This window comes from Martes martes (assembly GCF_963455335.1).
Source record: "Martes martes genome assembly, chromosome: 3".
In the NCBI taxonomy this organism is placed as follows: Eukaryota; Metazoa; Chordata; class Mammalia; order Carnivora; family Mustelidae; genus Martes; species Martes martes.
This window is the reverse complement of record NC_137890.1, coordinates 160288212-160311025: the sequence shown is the minus strand read 5'-3', so window position 1 is coordinate 160311025 and position 22814 is coordinate 160288212. Positions and strand designations below refer to the sequence as shown.

The following is a 22814-nucleotide window of genomic DNA, read 5'->3' as shown; positions in this document are numbered from 1 at the left end:
AAATCTTAAAAAAAAAAAGATTTTATTTGTTTACTTATTTGGGGGTGGGGGAGGAGAGCAAGCATACAGGGGAGGAGCAGAGGGAGAGGGTGAAGGGTATAATTTCTAGAAGACTCCCCGTTGAGTGTAGAGCCTGATGCCAGGCTCCATCTCAAGACCATGAGATCATGACCTGAGCAGAAACCAAGAGTTAGACACTTAACTGACTGAGCCACTCAGGTGCCCCTCAAAAGGATTATTTTTTAAAAAGTTAACCTTTTTGGATTTGCGTGATTATTCACCCACTCCCTCTAAAAGTCCCTCACATTTACACCTACAAATTTCACCTATTTTTTAAAAAACAAAATTCCCCCAGAAAATTATTTTATATCATCAGTGTACCACAGTATGTTCTTATGCCTTCAGTAAAGCTATATTTTAAAGTTACTGCTTCTTACATAACTAGCTAATTTACTCCTTAGCTTTTTCTAGATGAGGTAAAAAGATTCTTTTAGTTGCTCTCATGGGCATTTTTCCCTTAGCCTTTCAGTAATATTCAAAAATATACATGGAACCTCTTTTTAAGATCTCTATGGTCCTTTTAAATTGAGAAATCTATAAAAGCCTATGTTGGGATAACAGACTGAGAAATAATGAGGAAATGGAGGAATTAGTTCAGGATGCCTCAATGCAGATTTCTTTCCACTGAATCTCTAGGTCCTATGAAAATGCTGACTTAGGTTGTAGTCTCTATTTTTTAGATTCCAATCTTTTAAAATGGCACTTGAAATTATATTAAGAAGCTCATGGGATATCATTAAGTGCATAACCAATGATAAATGTACATTTATGATTGAGACTTGGGAGTTATTAATCAATATAACTCTATATTCTTGGTTTTCTGAAGTTTAATCCAAGCGTATTTCATTAGATTCCTACTCAAAATCAATTTTAAGAAGCCTGCTTTTCAAACCCAGAAATCTGCAGTAACACTTTTTTGTCTGGGGGGTATTTGATAGAAATAGGTGTTGTCTTCCCTTGTGCCTTTGGACTGTATATTTGGCACTTACCCTGCTCTGGCACCTGGGGAAACGAGTACTTTATTTAGGATTTGAGTTTTACTCTACCTAACTTACATGAAAGAATCTCAAAGGAAGTTGTTGTAGCATTGAGGATAGTGGCAGAGATGATAAGACAAGATAGAAATACCAAGAAAGATTTTAGAGGAGTTCCCTGAATCTAGATTTCCCTTGGTTGAGAAGATAAAAGGATTTGGAAATCTTGGCTTATCAGGGGAAACAAAAATGAAGCTTGACGTTTTCTGCCAAACTTAATTTTCACCCCCAGCTTTGGATGTCCACGTGAACTCCCCCCAAAGGTCAACATTTATTGATTTCCCCACAAAGCTGTCATTTAAATCAGGTTACACAAAATAGTGCAAGGAGGAGGACAGACAGACTGATGGGCAATTTTCTTCTTAAGTTCTGGGTTGCCTCCTTCAGTTCTAGGAACTCATTAATTTCAGATTAAGACTCAATGGATTTGTGGAAAAATAAAGGAGATATCTGGAGGATATTCCTGCAGAAGTCCTCAGAAAAGGTAAGTGCCTCCTAACAGTATTGACTCATGTGAGTAACTCTTGTTTCTTTCTATTAAGAAAAGAGAGAGACACATCTATGTATTGAGTACACTATAGCCTGGGAATGGTATATTTTACAGGCAGACATCTAATCTGTGTAGAGAACTCATGAAGTAGGTATTATATTTTCCATTCTACTGAAGGGAAAACAGACATTAAAAAAAGAAATTACAAGGGCACCCGGGTGGCTCTTTTGGTTACGTGTCTGCCTTCAGCTCAGGTCATGGTCCCAGGGTCCTGGGTTCGAATCCCCTACCAGGCTCTTTGCCCAGTGGGGAGTCTGCTTTTCCCTCTCCCTCTGTGCTCTCTCATGCTCTCTCAGGTAATAAATAAAATCTTTTAAAAAAAATTACATCTCTAGGGGAAGAATGAGGAAGTGTGTGGCAGGTACAGATGAAATAAGATTGGCCATAAATTTGAGTGATGGATGCCTGGGATATCATGACACTATTCTTTCTAGTTTTATAATAGAATTAAAAGTTCTTGAGAAATCACTCATAAACATCAAGATTTATATCTATACTTTGTTGATTTCAGGCTTGCGCTCTCTTGATCACATCACATATCCAATGATTTCTAAAAAGCTGGAAAGCTGGATGATAAACTAGGAATTTAAATTTTATTTTAGAAAGTAACAACTAAAAAAAAATAAAAGAAAAAAAAAGGGGTGCCTGGGTGGCTCAGTAGGTTAAAGCATCTGCCTTCAGCTCGGGTCATGATCCCAGGGTCCTGGGATCGAGCCCCGCATGGAGCCCCGCATCGGGCTCTCTGCTCAGCAGGGAGCCTGCTTCCTCCTCTCTCTCTGCCTGCCTCTCTGTGATCTCCTTCTGTCAAATGGGTGAATAAAATCTTAAAAAAAAAAAAAAGAAAGTAACAACTGATCTCTTTATGTCCTCACAAAGACCCGAGTCTACAGTAATCTTAGTTTTAATATTTATTCAATGAAGGTATCTTTCCTTCTGTTAAACTTGTTTGAGATTAAAATGGATTTCTCAAATATTACTCATTCAATTGTGTATCCTGAAATGATTTCTTTTTCTCTTTTTGTTTTTAAAGAAGATGACTCAATATTCTAAACATTTGCATTAGGGATGTGTAGAGACATGTAAGATCTACCGTTTTGTCCATGAGACTGAGTAGGCTTATGAAATCTGTGAACTAAGCATTCATAAGATTGAATTTTAACCAGGGCAAGAAAAACCTTTAGCTGTGGGTAATGAGAACCACTTAAGCTGGAATGACTTTATGGGTCTATTTTAGGTAATGCTTTCATTCTTTCACCTGCTTAATGAAAAGGTCACCTGTTCAATGAAAAAGTTTCCTAAGAAATAGCATGTATCTTAACTACATCATATTTATATCTCAATATAAAAATATTCCACTGAAGACACCATGCTAAATGAAAACAAACCAGAAATAAAAGGCTATGTCTCTATGATTCCATTTATATGACTTCCTAAAATGACAAAGTGATAGGGATTTAAAACCCATCAATGGGTTGGGGAGGTAGCTGGAGACAGGCAGTTGACAGCAAAGGGGGGTGGGCATTGTCTGGCTGAAGGGGCAGTTCTTTATTTTCATGTGGTGGTGGCTACACAGCTGTGTGTTTGCCCGAATTAACAGAACTGTAAATAAATATTTTATATGTCAATTTATTTTATGAAAACTATATCTCAGTAAGTCTAATTACTATGTGTAATAATGTAAACATATATATGTGTGTGTATAGTTTTCAAAGTATATCTCTATGTCAGTGAGGGTACAGAGGCATGCCCTTACCTGGATGCTGACCGGAAGCCCCAGTCCCTGGTTGTCAACCACAGCTACAGTCATGACAGTCTGGATCACCAGGGCAATGAAGGTGTTGATTCCGAACACCAGGGCATAGCATTCCACGCTGAGATTAACAGCAACCTGAAATCTAAAAGTGTACAAATGGAAAGAGTTTTGAAAATACACATATGTGGACTTTTATTTTGTTTTTTTAAAGATTTTTTTAAATTATTATTCATTTGGGAGAGAGAGAAAGCAGAGAGAGCACACAAGCGACAGTGGGGAGAGGCAGAGCAAGAAGTAGAAGCAGACTCCTTGCTGACTAGGGAGCCCTATTCAGGGCTTGATATGGGGCTCTATTCCAGGACCCTGGGATCATGACCTGAGCTGAAGGCAGATGCTTAACCCACTGAGCCACCCAGGTGCCCACATATGTAGGCTTTTGAATACAGAGCAGGGAGTTGTGTTGTTTCCAAGATTTATCTCCCCTCAGGCAGCCCAGGCTTCTGTTGAAGTTCTTGCTGAAAAGTTCTTCTAGCAGAGAAAAAGGAAAGAAGGGTAAATGGAATTGTGAGGTGTTATATTTTTAACATTCCATGTGATGTGATATATTATAAGAATTTAAAACTAATTAACCTTCTCTAAAATTAAGCCAAACATTCCAAATGTTCTGCAACTAAGGAACACTGAACATTATTGGACATGGATATAGTTTAACAGTCACTCTTTAACCTTGACATATCAATGAGTAAATCACAAGTCAATTTGATGAGTTTTTACTTATTTGGATTCTCTTCTGGATCATTGACTGTCTACATTAGCAGTTTCAGAGTCTAATAGATGAATTTTTCTCTGGAAAACTCACAAATTATTTGCTCTCACAGTTGGTTCAGTCTGGCTGTTAGTTCATTTTAAATTAATGATTGGGTTTTTGAATTTAGTCGGGCAAGACTGACATATGCATTCAAATTCTTCCATCTAATTTAGCTAAAATATTTATAACCTGAATTTATTTAAAAATATGAAAACAAATGGAAAATTTTAAATAATTTTTACATCCTCTCCCCAAATCCTCACATTAAAAAAATAAGCATTTTAAAATTATGTGATTCAATGAAAATGTATTATTTCAGTGCAAAACATTACCAATATAACAAAACCCATAAATTATCCTAGATCCCACAAAGCGAATATAACATGTGGTCCAGGTGAGCCTTATAATTTCAGGAGTTTTTGGCTCAGCTAACAAATTTTCCTTTGGGGGGAAAATGCTATACTAGATAGATGCTCTTGAAACCTAGATTAAATCAAATGGCAGATTCCCTTTTAGTATACAAATTATTCCAGGTTGGAATTTTGATTTAGTCTGTACAGATGCTTAAACAAAGTATCAGTGATTACTTTGTTTTGGATAAGACCTTTATATGTGGTAGATTCAGATAGTGGCATAATGATGACATCAGGCTCAGCGTGGCATTGAATGCTAATCTTTTTCAGACTAAATTCAAAAATTATTGTCCTAGGTAACTGAAATGACAAGGAATCATACTATCTAAAACCTTTTTCAAAGCTCCTACTGGGTCATTTCTACATAGGCATAAATCTACCATGCTGAGTACACTGCTCAGGGCTAATAAATTGGGAACTGAATTGTATTCATGTTTTGTTGGGCAATTAACACTAAATACAGATAAGCCTGTAAGATAGTCTGTAATTTAAAGATAGAACCACTTTGAAATTTTATTTGATCATTTATGTTCCATATATTATGGCATTATGGGATTGAATTTACCCATTTACCCTATATGTTAAAGGAAAGTCATAGGAACAATTTATAAAGCAAAGAAAAACATTGCTTTTTGCCCATAAAAAAATTCAATAGCCTAAAGTTTTTTTTTAATGTTATATTATTGTATTTGTTCGTAGTTTTTTTTTTTTTAAGATTTTATTTATTTGAGAGAGAGAGAACATGAGCTGGAAAAGGGGCAGAGGGAGAGGGAGAGAGAAGTGGACTCTCCGATGAGCAGGGAGCCTGACATAGGACTTGATTCCAGGACCCCAGAATCATGACCTGAGCTGAAAGCCGATGTCTAACAGACTGAGCCACCCAGGTACCCCTTGCTTATTGTCATTGTTGTTGTTGTTTTCCAGAAACGCTAACCAAATGTTCATAATGAAGCAGGGACTTCAAGGGCATACCAATGCATGAGCACGAATCTACTTTCACTCCAACAGGGAATACTTAACTGGACCCAGATAACGGCTTTGACTAATATTTATTAAATTTATCATTTTTGTCATGAAACAGAAATATGAAGTAAATATCTTCTTTTGTAGAATAATCAGATTTTTTTATATGAACTTCTTGTATCACATGATTGTTGAAACCATGGATGGTCAATCACCTTAGAATTTCTTCCAAATCTGAACTCTAACCCTTTGCATTAGAAATACACTTATCCTACACATGCTAAATTTATTTTAAAGTTTTCTTAGGAGTTAGAGTAGTAAAAAGATGTGAGGTTACAGAGACTGGATTCACCTACAGAGAAAATGATATTCTATTAGTATTCTGAAGTTGGACATGGAAGTGATAATTTCATTTAGCACCAAATTTCGTGGATATTTGAGGTCAAGTTCTCTTCCCCACCGCCCTGTGAGTGTGTATCCTAACACTAAGATACTATTTGTTGAGTCCTGCCCAGTAATTAGATAATTTAATTAATGTAACCAAAGTTAATTACATCTAAAATAATACTCCTTTTCACTAAGCTTATCAGTCACCTGACTGAATTAACAAATTAGATGAAAGATGATCATTGAGCTTTATGTAGAATGCTCTGAACATACTGTCTGGGAAAACCCTGACAATCAAAATATGAGTTCCATCTTCATGGCCTCTCAGAATCTCAGCATTCTTACTATTCCTATAGTTTAACCCTTGCTTCCTCATGTCTATAATATATCATTCTGAGAATTTCTCAAAACACCAAAACATTTGGGTTGTTTGTTTTTTCCTAAACCATCTCATATTCTGACAGTTAATCTTACAATTTTTTTCAAATTTTCCTATTTGTTTCTTTAGTAGAGCAAATTGACTCGCTTCACAGTATGCAATAAATATGCAGATGGCTGTGAACCAATCTGTTCTGAAATATTCAAGAATAATATATTTTTTACTTTTTCACTATGCCAAAGCTGTGGTCAACAACAGTAAAAATAACGCTGAAAAAAATATTTTTACTAATTTGCAAGGTCTCCATCTTCCTAAATGTAGCCATTGAGCATTAAATCAAACTAATTTAGGTTTGACTTAAGTTCCTTTTCCTAATCAAGAGTTAGTTAGACTGCTGAGAGAAAATGAAACCTTTCAAATAATTTCTAAAATAAAAGTGGGGGAAGATAGAGATCTCCTTGTTAGGATGTTGATGGTCAGAAAAGACTAAAATAACAATAAGAAAATAACAGGGCAAACCAAAAATCACACTATTCCATAAAGAAAACATAAGTGTAGTAAAGCTGCTGAAAATAAAATAAAAATAGAGAATCTTAGAAATAGCCAAAGCAAAATTATCATCACATTTAGAGGAAGAACAACAATGAGAATGACAACAAACTCCTTAAGGCAAGCTGGAAGGCAATGGAATAATAATAAATCCTTAAAGTGTTGAAAGGGGGGAAAAACACTATCAACTTAGAATTCTAATCAGCAAAAATATACTTTAAAATGACATAAAATGTATTTTTAAATAAATAAAATTTGAGCGAAATTGTCACCAGGTGGCTTGTACTAAAAGAAATGTCAAAACAAGTTTTCAGAGTACCTGGGTGGCTCGGTTGGTTAAGCAACTGCCTTCAGCTCAGGTCATGATCCTGGAGTCCCAGGATCAAGTTCCACATCAGGCTCCCTGCTCAGCGGGGAGTCTGTTTCTCCCTCTGACCTCTCCCCTCTCATGCTCCCTCTCTCTCATTCTCTTTCTCTCTCTCAAATAAATAAATAAATAAATAAATAAAATCTTAAAAAAAAAAGTTTTCAGGCTCGGGGAATCAATAGCAGATGGAAACATGGATCTACAGAAGGAAATGAGAAGAATTGAGAATTGTAAATCTATAAGTTAATATAAAAGATTTTTTTTTGGTCCTAATTAAAAAATTTTTTTGTTGTTGTTTAAAGTAAATAGAATAATCACGTATTGTAGGGTTTATAACAGAAATGGAAGTAAAATCTCTAAAACAGTACAAGGCACAGGGAGTAAATGGAATTATATTGCTGTAAAGTATTTAGACACAAAGTGGGTATATTAATTTAACAAAAACTGATGAGTTAAAAATCTAATCCCACTAAAAACATAAAGACTTACCAAGAAAAACAAGAAAAATGGAATTAAAAAAGAAAGCTCAATTAACTTCAAAAGAGGAATAAAGGCGGGGCACCTGGGTGGCTCAGTGGGTTAAAGCCTCTGCCTTCGGCTCAGGTCATGGTCCCAAGGTCTCGGGATCGAGCCCCGCATCGGGCTCTCTGCTGAGCAGAGAGCCTGCTTCCTCCTCTCTCTCTCTGCCTGTTTCTCTGTCCGCTTGTGATCTCTGTCTGTCGCATAAATAAATAAAATCTTTATAAAAAAAAAGAGGAATAGAGGCAAATGAATAGGTGGGACAAAGAGTAAGCAAATAACAAACTGGTAGATATAAACTCAATTGTAAGTTACATGGAGTTCACGGGTGAGTCTCTTGTACAAATTAATGTTTTAAATGAATTTTTATGCATTTTTTGAGTATATAATTAATAGTTTTGATCAAATCTGGGAACTTTCTCACCATTATCACAACACTTTTTTTCTCCTTTATGTTCACTTCTTCTGGGACTTCATAATGCATATATTGATATAGTTTTTTGTGTTCCATAGGTCTCCAAGAAAAATTTAAGGCCAAAGAGCATGTCCAAGATTATACAGCTGCTGTTGGGTCAAGGAAAATATTTTTAGATGTTTGCTTTGTCTTTGATCAACTTCCTAATTAAAATTAAACATACTGCCACACAGGAAATGATGAGCAATACCTACCTAGTCCTTTTTTAGGTATTCTCTAGGCAACATTCATCACTTTCTTAGCTCATTTTCTTTCTATTCTAATTAATCGAGATCAAATATTCCCTATGTTTAAACTACTGTATGATTTAACGTTTCTTATTTTTATATGTAGTTTTATAGAACAGCTTCAGTTCTACAGCTGCTCTGAGACTACTTGATAATTTGTTTCAAAAAGAAACAGATGTGCTATGATTATTCAAGCAGGTAGGGGGTGAAAAGTAAACTAAGTCAAAATTGGATACAATCACATCTCAATTTGTTGCTAAATAAAATGAAATCAAATTGGAGAAATTCGAACTATGGTACACTGTTGGTAGGAATACAAAATGGTACAGCCATTATGGAAAACAGTATGGAGGTCCCTCAACAAATTAAAAATAAAACTACCATACAATTCAGAAATTCCCACTTCTGAGTATTTATTCAAAATAATTGAAATCAGGACCTAGAAGAAATGAGAGCACTCCCATGTTCATTATACTGCTATTCATAATAACCAAGATGTGAAAACAACCTAAATGTCTGTAGATGGATTAATGAATAAAGAAAATGTGGTATATATGTACAACTGAATATAATCTAGTCTTTTAAAAAAAAGGAAATCCTGCAATATGGGACAACATGGGTGCATCTTGAGAACACTATGCTACATGAATTGTTTCAGTCATAGAAGGACATATGTTGCATGATTCCATTGATATGAGGTGTCTAAAATAATCAAATTCATAGAAGAAAGAATAGAATGGTAGTTTCTAGGGGCTGTGTGAAGAGGAAAATTAAGTTGCTACTTAATGTGTATAAATACGTTATCTTTCAGTTATGCATCATAAATAGGTTCTAGCAGTCTGATGTATAGTATTGTACCTACAGATAGCAATCCTGCAGTGTACACTTAAAAGTCTGGTAAGAGAGATCAATCTCATCTTACATGTTTTTACCAAATTAAAATAAAGAGGACTATAAATGAAAAAAATCGATAAAATTATTCTGTTAAATAAATGCAATAAAAATATAAAAAATCAAAACCTCAGAGCATATTGCTATTTATTAATTATGAGAACTTTGAATTTTTTTGCTTGATTAATAACCTTAATCAAGTTCCAGGAGAAAGTCTGTTAAAATAGAAATATAGTTGTTGTCTCATATATTAAGCATTAAACATAACATTGCAAATGCTATTCAGAAGAACTAGAAGAATAAATAAAGAAACCTGTTCTGTTGCTTGAGATTTAGATAAAGAAATGATAAATACTTATGCTGCTATCGTTATGAGAAGCATGTAACTTGACTTGAATATCACGAAACCATCGTAGCACACCCAAATATTATTTGTGTAATGCATGAGAAGTAGAGAACCTGCATCCACTGCTGAGAACATTGCCAGGGCCATCTCTCCCAGGGGATCCCAGTTGACTTTCACACAGCCTGCTGTGAAGGCTGCCAGAGCCCCTGGAAAGGAAGGAATCAATATGTATTACATCTTGTCATTCCACACATACAGAATAGGATGCTGTTTTGTTAAAATTCACACTGGATGGCACCGAAGCATTTCCAGGCTATGGTAAAAAATGTTGACCAATCATGAACTTTGATTGAATGACAATCACTTGATCCAGCTCTGGGAAGTGCGCATGTCTTTTTCTTTTAAAGTTTGAAATAGACCAACTGAATTTGGGTCTCCATAAATCACAGACTGGAATGGCCCCAGAGAGGCCATTTTTTTCTTTCTTCTTCCCTTTGCAGAAGATAAAACTTGGGTTTAGAAACCTGGTGTCAAACAAAAACAAATCGAGACTTTGATAGGGGGACGCTTTATTTAGAAAAAAGAATTGCAATAGGAAGGACACCCTGCAAGCATCTTAAAATCAAACAGAAAAAGGGTTTTCTTTTATAGTGTAATCCTTCATGGTAGGACAAGCAGCCATAAATGGGATCTTTGGAGAGGAAGCTGGACAAGGAAGGGGAAATGATCCGTGGAGACTGACAGGAAAGTGTCCTGCTGCGGTCCATTTTCAGAAGATGATGGGGGCTGGGGCACATCCCATCTCGTGTTGTGTTTACTCAGAGTTGGGGCAAGCAGAATGTAAGGGGTCTGTAATAAGGAGAGGAGCCTGACTCAAGTTCAGTCAAGACAAAGCGCCGCGGAAGGAACAGTCAGTTGTGAATCCTTCGTGACCAAGTGAGGCACCAGCTTCTTCACACTGAATGCCAGCCCTTGCTATCATGTCCTTCTCTGTGCCGCATAACAGATGTTCTAGCAAGAAGAGATTCTCTCTCTCTCTGTCCTTATCCCTGTTTTCTCTATCTTCTCTATGACATCGATTTAAAAATTTCCTCAAATCCCTAAAACATACCAGTCTTCTTTTTAAGAATTCTCTCTATACACTTCCCCCATTTGTTGGTTTAATCATTCCCCTCTTTGTTGACTCATTCATTTACTCACTCTTCAAATGTTTTGGAGCTCCTCTGTGAGAAAATATGGGGGTAAACTTTGGATCCTTGCTCTTGAAAATAACATAGCCTACTGGAGAAATGAAATATATCAATTTTTCATTTTAATAGTGTGTGACAGAATTGTAGAAATGCTGACCTTAAGTCAAATTTAAACGAATCATAACCTAGTGGTTCTCACAAAGGTGTTTTTGTCCTTCAGGGGAGAGATGGCAATATTTGAAGACAATTTTGGTTGTCATGACTTGTCAGGGGTGTGGGGTGGTGCTGGTGGTGGTATGTTAAGGGGATCTAGTGGGTTGGGACCGATGATGCTGTGGAACATCTTACAAAGCACAGGACAGCCCCCCACGACGAAGAATTTCCCTGCCCAAAATGTCCGTATTGCTGAGGATGAGAAACTCTGACCCAAGCCCTACATGTAGTCACAAGACATACCCCCAGGACATATTCATGTGATGATATGTATTATATGGATGTACGTATAATATGTTCCTACATCGTGCTGTGAATGAAGTAATCAGTTGTCAGGTTTCTTGTTACCCTTAGCTTTCTTTCTTAAAGACATGGCTTAATTTACATGAGGCGTTAGGTCAGCAAACCAGTCTACTTCACCTGGTTCTGCCTAAAAATTTGACACTAATTAGGGTCATCGCAATCACAAAGAGACTAAAGAAAAATTGTGTTTGGGGAGCCTTTTTTTTTTTTTTAAAGATTTTATTTATTTATTTATTTGACAGACAGAGATCACAAGTAGGCAGAGAGTCAGGCAGAGGGAGAGGAAGGGAAGCAGGCTCCCGGCTGAGCAGAGAGCCCAATATGGGGCTCGATCCCATGATCCTGGGATCATGACCTGAGCTGAAGACAGAGGGTTTAACCCACTGAGCCACCCAGGTGCCCCTGTTTGGGGAGCTTTTAAAGAATGAATTTTATGCACATTTTACCTTTCCTACACATGCCTTCAGTAAGGGCACATTATCTAAAGAGAAGAAGATTGTTTTCTCCCTTCTCCCAAGGAGCAAGTCCTTAGAGAGGAAAAGGGTTTAAGGTAAACAAATCCTAGAACGGGTTTCTAGGAGTCAAACCGGAATTTTTAGAAAGGGAAGTGAGAAGAATATTATCTCAACAATGGACCCTGGAATGTTCAATAAATATATGGGTGTGGAACACCCCAACTTCAAAAATATTATCTTCAAAGTCTTATTTGATGTGAAAGCTTTGTCATATCAGGAAAAACCATGTGCATTGTTGGGCTCACTTCAAAGACAGCTCTGGGCTCTACCCTTCAAACTCTAGATGATTAACCCTGTGTCAACCCACCTTCCCTCCTCTTCACCTCATTCTCTTTGGAAAAGGATTTTAAACTTCACAAAATATGTTCTGGGAAAAAGGAAGAGTCCGCAGACAAGAATCTAGGAACCCCCAAACCACTGTAGCTTCTCAGCCAGGAGGGAAGTTTTTGAGAGTAGAAAGCCCAGGATGGGTTTGAGGGGGAATCCTGTAGCAGAAGCTGGAAACCCTCATTCTCCCAGAGATCTTCTCAAGGTCACTCAGTCTCGCTGCCTCTTTCCTGCTGCACAAAATGCAGTATCAGAAATCCATCAATAGGTAAATAAGGTTGAGGCAAACACTTAACCAGTCAGCTCTAGGAGAAGGAATAAATACTCAGGAACACATACATCCTCTTGGTGGACCAGCCTCTCCCAACATGGCACACCCTGTCTTTCTCCTTTCCTAGCACTCTTTGTCTCCGGCGGCCATTTTCTCCACACTCAAAGATTGCTATTTGTTAAGAGCTACTGTGGAGAGACACAATTCTTACTGTTTCTTGCTAATGTCAAATGAACGAAAGTATATTGTGTAGGAAAGACCAGAGAGAACATTATACAAGGTGGAGAAGAAATGGGATGAAAGATTATAAGAATCCTGTTTTGATTCACAATTATTCCAGAAAAAATCTGGATATAATAGGGAATAGGAGAAGCTGAGTAGGTAAAATAATCTTAATCAGAAGGCAACAAGTTTTGGCAAATCTCTGCATGTAGAGTTAAGGAAAGATATAAATAAATTATTTAAGTTGTCTCAAAAGGAACCCTTGAATGATAAAGTAGCTCACAGAACAGTAGCTTTCAAACTTCTTTGACCATAGCCTGAAAAAAAGAAATATGTTTTGTATGTCCACCAGTACATACATATTTGTATGTAAACAGTTTTCACAAAACAGACCTTATCCCTATAAGCTGCTGTACTCTGTATTCTATTCTATTCTAAATTTTCTATTCTGTTCTTTGATTTAAAAATGCTGGTCAGGAGTCCCGGTCTCCTGTCTGCTCCCGCTCAGTGGTCTGCGCCGGAACCCCAGCCGCCATGCCTAAGTGCCCCAAGTGCGACAAGGAGGTGTACTTTGCTGAGCGGGTGACCTCTCTGGGGAAGGATTGGTGTCGGCCTTGCTTGAAGTGTGAGAAATGCGGGAAGACGCTGACGTCAGGGGGCCACGCTGAGCATGAAGGCAAGCCTTACTGCAACCACCCGTGCTACGCCTCCATGTTCAGGCCTAAAGGTTTTGGGCGGGGTGGAGCTGAGAGTCACACTTTCAAGTAAACCCAGGTCACGGGAACACTGTCCCCGGCTGCCCACCGGGCCACTGCCCCTCCAGGCTGACGGCAGGCCTTATCCTCAGGCCCCCGGGTCCCCCTGCCGACTCCCACGCCCTCAATAAAGTTGAACACTCAGAAAAAAAAAAAAATGCTGGTCAGAAATCCACTACATTGATTTCAAAATCTGTATTCTATAAAGGGCCAGAGAGCAAATATTTTAGGCTTGCAGACTACATAGGCTTCTTTGTTTTTATTTGGTTGATTTATTATTTTTACAAACCTTGGCATATTATTTTTTCCCTTACAACCCATTAAAAATGTAAAAATTATTAGCTCTCATGGGTCTTGAGCCATCGTTTGCCCACCTCTATTAATAGTTTGCAAACCACAGTTTAATAATTAGAATTAGAGAACAGTTAGTGAGGAACGTGATTTGGTAGCTTAACCTTAAACCATTCAACTCTTTATGGCCAAACCAGGTTTGGCCAATGGGACAGAAATCTGCAGTTCCTGTTTCTAGGGGGTAGGTAAAACTTTATTTCTCATGGATAACTTTGTCAATCTTCCCTTATATTCATTGCCTCTTTTAAATTTTGTGTTAAAACTCTTTTTTTTCCCCAGAGTATTTGGTATTTAGAATTGAAGTCAGTACAATGAATCTAAGACTATGATTTGGAAGACTCTATTTCTTGCACTAAGAACAATAACTACTCTGAAAAGATAAAGTCTAGTATACTGACCTCCAAAGGTTGCAAAGGCTTCTACTGCTCCATTATAGATTGTAGAACTCTGGGACGGTGCCTTGTAATCCCACAGGATTTGAACATAGTTCAAAACCTGATTAAAACCTGCTGTGGAGAAGGCCCACCACAGGGACCAGTAAAAAAGTTGCTCTGAGGAGTAGCACTCCTTCAGATCTTGGAACCACTGCACAAAAACCCTCTAAGTTATGTTTTCCGGCTTTGGAGTGCTTAACAAACCATCATCCAGATTCCTTGAAAAGGTGAATATTTCTTGGCAGACTGGTTTGTGACCCTTTTGAGGTTCCTCTAAGAAAGCATCTCTTCCTCTTGGTTTTGGAGAAGCCCCTGTGCTGGGTTTTGCATGAAAAAACATGCTCTTCTTAGGCATTGGTAGGAGAAGTGAGAAAAGAAAGGCCACAGAGACGGAGACCAAGCATATGACGTTGAGGTGAAAGTACGAGAGGCTGGCCAGGGACACCAGGAGCTGGGCCAGCACTGAGGCCGCTGTGTAGGCCACTAGCGTGATGCTCCTGCAGTAGCCGCTCACTTTCTGGTAGTGCTCGGGGCTGACCACGCTGTAAATGTAGGCATAGTAGGCCACCTCGGTGGCGGTGACCATCCCATAGAAGAACTCCACCACCTGCATGGCTCTTAATCCTTGGCCAAATACAAGAAACAGCCAGGGGATGATGAAGCTGACTCCTTGCAGGATGATGACTGGCTTGTAATGGACATAATCGGTCAGGACGAACACGGGGGACAGCAGCACCAGGTATGAGTATGTCCAGATTGGGAAGATCTTATTTGTGATCTGTAAGATTAAATGGGGGAGGGGCATAAGGACCAAAGTACTGGAAGTGCAACACACCATAGATCTCTGACATAATATATTATCCAAAGGACATGTATCCATCCTAGGACACATTGCTTGGCCCACGTCAATTTGATACTTCACATGAGTTTCTGACAATACAGTGGAAAGTCATGGGAAATGGAAATTCAAGGAAAACAAATGGCTCAAATCATGGATATTCCTAACATGTGGGTTCCCCCCTCCAGTGTAAAGAAAGAGCAGTTATTGTTCTTACATTTTAAAATGGAATATCATCTGCATAAGCCACTGAGGCTGAGAAAGAGGCCATAATGCATATGTTAGGCTTACCAGCTTTCTCTAGGGCACTGTAGGACTGCTCACGTGCTGTTGCCTGTCCTTTTAAAATAGTTGACTCTTCTTCAATAAGGTCAAAAAGAATGTTTTGGTACTGGCAGAACCTAACCATATTTGCCTTTGATCCACATCAGTATGTAAAATGTGCAGACCATCAAGAGATCATCTGGGTCATCAGGAACACATAGGACAAATGACCAGTTCAAGACAGAATATCAGAAGAAGGAATGCTAGTCTGTCTTCTGCTCTTCTCTTGGCCTTACTCTCTTGGGCTGCTTTGGAGGAGCCACGAGAAACCAGTTAGTATCTCTCTTGTTTAAGTCAGCTTTGGCCACAGTTTTCCAGGGAGGAGTCGGTGGTATCGGCAAATCATCTGAGCCCATCAATGGAACATAATTATCTTAGCTTCTATAAGCTGAATCTGTAGTGGGTGGGAGATGATGAAAAGAAGGCTGAGGTAGAACCCCTTAAGTCCTTCTCAGATTCCAGGGTCTCAGATCACTGATGTAAACCTGCCAACTTACTGAGCCCGAGAGTGTGTTTTGACGTAAACTGTGCCCTGACTCCTTGAGTTCTTAGGTCACCTTCTACCTGTGTTCTTAGAGTTTGGTAGAACTTCATTCTGGCTCTTCCCGACATGAGATGTAGTCACTAACCTGGGAAAAGCTACATTCCAGATCTGTTTTTAGGGACCATCTCTGGACTCTAAATCCAGTCCAGGGGTATCTCCCAGACAAACCTGTCTGCACCTACAGGCATTCAAGATTGGCATGTACCTTTTTAATTGGGAAGGAAAACGGTGGATGGGTTTAGAGGGAAGACTTTCTTTGGTGTCCGGTAGGGACATGAGGATGTTTTTCAGGAGAGGGAGGCCAAGGGAGATATAATTGTAATGACCCATCTGCTGAATAACCAACCCGTAAAAATGGGTGTGACTTTTTTTTCCTAAGGAAATTGAATCTATACAGTGCTTTGTCTGATCTTGTTATTGTTCAGTGATTAAAGGGAAGGTTCTTAAATTTTAACGTGTAGCCAATTTACCTGGAAGGTTTATTAAAAACCAGACCCTTAGACTCAGTAGATCCGGGGTGGGGCCTGAAAATGAACATTTCTAACAAGTTACCTCAGTGGTTGCGCTGCCACCATCCCCGCCAGCAGCAGCCGTGGGAGCGGCCAGCACCTCTGCTTGTACCTCCGCTGCTTCCGTCACTTTGGCTGGGGCCACTTCTGCTTCCTCTGCTCACTTCCGGTTTTGGCAACTCTTGGCTCCGGGTCTACAGCTGCTGCTGCACCAGAAGAAATGTATGTGCCCAGAGTTGTGACATCTGCACGACAGAAAGCTGGAAGAACAATTACAGCCCGGATCACAGGGAGATGTGATTTTGCCTCAAAAAACAGAGTTAGTAGCAGCTTAGCTATAATGGGAGTTTCTCCTCCCATGAGCTCAGTTGTTGTGGAAAAACATCATCCAGTCACAGTGCAAACCATTCCTCAAGTTGCTGCAGCAAAATATCCCCGGACAATTCATCCTGAAAGTAGTACCTCAGCTTCTAGATCCCTCGGAACCAGGTCAACTCACACCCAGTCTCTCACAAGCATCCATTCCATAAAAGTGGTTGACTAAAATGAATATGCACATATTGAGATCTTTTAATTCTTCTGGTTTTACCAAGGATTAGAAGTCTCTCATTTTTAAAATTTCATATTCTTAAAACATCATGGATACATCATGTTCATCTTTTCAAAATTACAAGAGACTTTTTCAAGTCATACCATCCTTTGTAACTATATGTAGGATTATTTTAGTGTTTTTTTTTTTAATTTAAACGATTAAGTAAAACTTTTTTAAATTTAGAAAAAATTTTTTGCATGGGTCGACGGACCACGCTTTGAGAAACACTGACTCATAGGCTCCTTAGGATTAGATCCTATGACCTGACTAAAAGTCAACAATAGCCTTCATATTTATACATAAAGAGGAAAAAAAATCTTCAGAGGATTTTTTCATTTGCTTTTTCCTAATTTTTCCCCTGGAAATCTTATACTATCCTCTAAGGTTTGTGCTTGTATCTAGGTATGGCTGCTTTATTTTAGATTCATAATAATAAGCAACGACATCCAGGAGTATTGTTTTTATACAGCTCAAAGGTTGTTTTGAACTCACCCCATTTGTGTGGTAGCAAAGAGTTTTATATTTTAAGTGACAAATACACAGAAATCATGAAGGCCCATTTGTTCGTCTTTGAGATTGTAAGAAGTATTGATATTTTGCTCCTACCCAAGGCTTTAGACATTGGTTCTAACAAGACATAAATCTAAGAGAAGCATGTTAGTAAACTTACCTTGCTGAGGCTTATATTTTTATCTGGTCCTGCTAAATAAGGTACGACAAATGGTTCTGGTGGTTTCATCACTGAGAAGAATCCAAAGCAGCAGAGGTTTACTGTGGGGAAAACCCAGGAATGGCTTGGTGATGACTGGCAACAATTCATGGATGGTTAAACCGTTGGAGAAAAAAGAAAAAAGGAAGTCCGAAGATTGATGCTTTCTTTTCATAAAACTTGTGTTCTCTTCCCCATGCTCCATTTGTCCTATGGTCTTAAAAATGACAAAAAGAAAATCGTGTGACAGTAAATACACATATCACCGGTCAAAATACAGGGACTTGAGTCTTGTCTTTGGATTTTTTGGTTTAAAGAGAAAACTAATGGTTACCTGAAAATACTGCAGTAAAGGGGTTAAGTTTCATCTCAGCTGGAGTGGTGGGGTCACTGAGGAAAAATTACTCCCCGGTAACTGCAAGCCAGTGGGTTTCTCCTGTAATCTTTTTCAGTAGAAAGGAGTCGGGGAATTTCTCCTCAGGCAGAAATCTTGGGCATAAGATAAGATTGGTGGAATTTTGATAAACATAGTTGCTAAGCAAACATCTGTTTCATGACCCCCTATCATGAGCCTATTACCCTATAGCAGCTGATGAACTGGAAATTCATTTTAATGAGTGCTTTAAAATGGTGACTAAAATAGCCTTTGGGGAGTGAAGATTTATAAAGCAGATAAACCCCTTGCTTTTTCTAAGAATCAAACTCAAGGTGAAACTTGGTTTAGCATAAGAAACCTCCACAGATTTGCATTGTCATCCACCCAGGTGATTTGATTTGTTTTTAATATCTCTCTTCAGAAGAACTCCATGACATCTAGACAATATGGCATCATGGATGAAATTCAACAGGATTTAGAAGTATTTCTGTGAGGTGATACTTAGCACTTGCTCTGTTCCTGTTTTTTGCTGCTTACATTGTTAATACTGAAACGTGATAACTTAAGTTCTGGAGGATAAGCCTTAAAGTCTGCTGAGGGAAGATACGTGCAGCCCTGAGGGAGGCAGTTGACTGCTCTGAGAGAACATCACTCACTCAGTCATTGACCGTTTCCTCCCTGAAGCTTCCAGACCCTCTCCAGCTTCTCTCCCTCCTTCATCTATGCTTCCTCTCAGTCACAGCCCTGACAAAGCAGGGTGCCCTGATGGTCAAGGGCAGGGCTCTGGAGTCAGTAAGGTCCAAATTCTTCCTGCTAATTACAAGCTTATAAACTATGGCAAGTTACCGACCTCTTCAGTACCTCAGATTTCTCATCTGTAAAGTGGGGATGATGATACCTACCTCGTGTTGTAAAGATTACACGCATTACTACACACTAGAACGATGCCCGTCAGTAAGCACACACTATGCGTTCTGTGGAAGGCATGGCTTTGGAAGACACTGAGGTGCCTCGATGTGCACATCTGTTTGTTAGCCTGGCAGTTAGGGGGGCAGGAGGCAGGGATTCATTTTTGTCACTGAGTCTAACACACAATCTCACACATCAAAAGTCTCCTGGAAATGTTTGTTCAAAGTACAGCCATTGGGCCATGTATGGTTTCTAACTGACCAGAACAATTCAAATAATAATAAGGAGATATTTCCCAAGTTTTCTAATTACTTGAAGTTGTTCTCTGGAGTAGGAAATACAAGCCACTGTTTGCTTCTCAAGAATATGGAAGTTTGGGGCGCCTGGGTGACTCACTGGGTTAAGCCTCTGCCTTCAGCTCAGGTCATGATCTCAGGCTCCTGGGATTGAGCCCCGCATCGGGCTCTCAGCTCAGCAGGGAGCCTGCTTCCCTCTCTCTCTTTGCCTGCCTCTCTGCTTACTTATCATCTCTCCCTCTGTCAAATAAATAAATAAAATCTTAAAAAAAAAAGAAAAAGAACATAGAGGTTACTCTTTTTTTCCCTAAAGATTTATTTATTTATTTGAGGGGAGCAGGGAGAGAATCCCAGGCAGAACCCCCACCACCACCCCGCTGAGCATGGAGCCCGACGTGGGGCTCAATCCCAGGACCCTGAGACCATGACCTGAGCTGAAACCAAGTGTCAGTCATTTAACCAACTGAGCCCTCAGAGCCCCTGGAGGTTACCATGAAAATAGTTTTGGATCAACGAAACGAGGAATTCCTGGTGAGAAGAACACGGCTTTTGCAGTTGAGAAATTCAAATCTGGACTACACCTTTTGAGCTGTATGACCCCTGAACACAGTTTCTTAAGGGGCCATGGCCCCAGTTGTCCTCATCTGGGCAGGTGGGTAACTTCCATTCCACCTCAGATATTGGCAGCCAGTTTGTCAAAGACTGTTGAACTCAAGATGGGTGGATTGGTTGGTCTGACTAGAATACGGAATCCGTTACCACCACATTGGGAAGATTCACATGACAAGTGATCATGTGGAGAAACAGCCAGAACAAATTCTCTCGAATGTGAAATTGGGAGGGCTGCTCTCAGGACGGGCTCCAAGTTGGCCCCCTGCTGGTATCCTCACTTACTGCAAAAGGACCCTGTGTTTTGATTTTCTCTGTGGTGCTCTGCCTGTATAACCCCTCTGAATTGAAGGGCTTTCCTTATGGCGGGTGGAAAACCAATGGCTCCCTGCGAAGAACCTTGAAACCACGAGGCGTGCGCTATTCCTTGATATGTGGTCTCCCCTGAGATTGACGGGAGCGAAGAACCCATGATACAAACATGATAGATACAAACATTCCTTCCTTAGACCTCCTTTTCTAATTCCAAGGCAATTTCCCCTTTTAAAAATTAACGGTGGGGTTACAGCTTTAAAAGAGAGACAAATACTGAATTTACAATCTCGGGTTACTCTAGTGGTGTGATTTTTAATAGTTCAAGCAGGTGATAATTCTTAGTTGATTTTTAACCTGTTGCTTCAAAGGTCATTAGAAATTAGTTAAAATGTTACCAAACAAAGGCCCCGATTTGCTTAGTTATGTCAAAATGTAAATTTCTAGTCTTCTGGAGGAGGGCGTGGGGTGCACTGAACACAGTGGGCTTCTGTTTCAGGACCCAGGTCCATCCCAGGTGTTTCAGGTGGGGAGTTCTGCAGCTTCGGGGCCCTTGCTGTTTGAGGAGCAGGTGCACTGCCATGAGTGGGTGGGCATTTAATATGTATCCCAGCTATTACTGCGATGCGGACCTTCTGATAGATGTGTTTTCTGCTGTACTTAACATAACTGGCTGAACTTAGTCAAATTCCTTTGCCTCTCTGAGCCCCACTGATTAAAAGAAGGTAACAGTGATATACTTTATTATTTGCGAAGAGTACATGAGGTCAACAGAAGACAACTCAGGGCACTGCCTAACACAGTAAATACCAGTGTCTTTCCCTGGCCTTTCTTTGAGAGTCTGGTCTAGTCCCAGTGACCCAGGAAATCACACCACCAATGAATCCCTGATAAAGTAACAGCTCATAATGTTAGACCCATGTAAGCTGAATTATTGATCATCAGTACACAATGTAGGAATAATTTCAAAATTAATTTAAGAGAATAAGAAGACACTGAAAGAGTAAGTTTACAATTTGAGATTGCAAGGAAAACTATTTCTTTAAGGAATTAAATTGTCTGAAAGCCCTGTATGAATACTAACTTACATATGAGTGATCATAAGTCATTCTTACTTGTCTTTTAATCAGACCTTTACGGTCTGCCATAAAGGGAACGTAATCAATTTAGTTAGGTTTTTCTCAAAACACATGTTGTCCATACTTATACTTCTCCATTTAAATGTTTTACTAAATTCATTTAGATTCTTGTCTAAATTAGTGAACATTTACTGGACATACTTTTTAAAGAATTAGGAGAAAATGATCTCTATATTCCAGCTCACCATGACTGAGTATTAAAATTTGTTTTTCTTTTTAATATAGATGACTTAAGTCAGCTTTCCATGTCAACATTTTCCATCTGAACCTTGCTCTGCCCTTTCTAACCAGCTGTGTTGGTTAATACACACTGACCAAAATCATCATTTTTAATGGTGATTAGACAGATTTCTTTCTAGTTGACTTTCAGTGTTCATATCACTAATCTTGCTATTTGGATGCTATCAGGTAAGATTAGGGACTCATTTCAATGGCATGGTTCCCTTGCACCCAGGAAATCACAAGGATTAATGAATTGTTGAGAACAGTTTTGGTACTGGGAAGTGATGTGGTGCCATAACAAACATAGAAACGTGGAAGTGACTTTGAATTGGAAAATGGGTAGAGGCTGGAAGAATTGTGAGGTACTTGATAGAAAAAAATTTAGAATGCCTTGAAGAGATTGTTGGTAGAAATATTGCCATTATATGCACCTCTGCTGAGGGCTCAGAAAGAAGAGAGGAGGAGTGCTACAGAGAAAGCGTCTATTGTTTTAGAGAAGACATATCTCACCAGGAACAGAATGTTGCCAGAAATATGAACGGTAAAGGTGTTTCTGGTTATGTCCTAGATGGGAAGGAGAAACATGTTATTGGACACTGGAAGAAAGGTGACTTGGTTCTAAAGAAAGGTTCTAAAATGGCAAAGAACACAGTTTAATTATGTTTCGTTGTTGGAAAGAGAGTAGAACTTGTAAGCAATGAATTTCGCTTGGAGATAACTTTGCTTGGAGAGTTCCAAGCCGTGTTGAAGGTACAGCCTGGCTTCTCCTTTCTACTTATAATAAAATGTGAGAGAAAGGAAAGAAATCAGGGGAAGAAGCAAAAAGGAATCAGCACTCAGTGACTTGGAAGATTCTCAGCCAATATACATAGCATACTTTATAAACAGCGCCAACAGTGTGGCTGGACCATCACTGGCTAAAGAGCTCAGGTGTTTGGCCGATGGATCCCATCAACCATCTTGGTAGAAGCCAGGAATGGAGATGCGGTTATCCTGGAAAGCTCCATGGAGGACCCTCTGGTCTGATGGCTTGGACCTCTGTGAATTGCATTCTACTGGTATAAAATTGAGAATGTTATACCAGTAGAATCACTACCAGCTTGGCTTAATAGGGGCAGAAACAGCATGAAACA

At 39.1% G+C, this 22814-nt stretch overlaps 2 protein-coding genes across 2 annotated transcripts in view; one reads left to right on the top strand and one right to left on the bottom strand.

The window, feature by feature from the left end:
- The window catches only part of LOC308340512 (thiamine transporter 2-like), a 40611-nt gene that overhangs the window by 6599 nt on the left and 11198 nt on the right, over positions 1 to 22814 (bottom strand). Inside the window, 6 exon segments of the mRNA XM_080799743.1 lie at positions 3398 to 3539; positions 9735 to 9927; positions 14267 to 14468; positions 14472 to 15080; positions 17780 to 18035; positions 18153 to 18307. Coding sequence (XP_080655869.1) covers positions 3398 to 3539; positions 9735 to 9927; positions 14267 to 14468; positions 14472 to 15080; positions 17780 to 17929 — 1296 coding nt within the window. The 5' untranslated portion in view covers positions 17930 to 18035; positions 18153 to 18307.
- On the top strand, positions 11692 to 14280 carry LOC308340511 (cysteine-rich protein 1-like). Its single transcript, XM_080799742.1, has one exon. It carries the CDS (start codon positions 13297 to 13299, stop codon positions 13528 to 13530), a length of 234 nt encoding a protein of 77 aa, XP_080655868.1. The 5' UTR covers positions 11692 to 13296; the 3' UTR covers positions 13531 to 14280.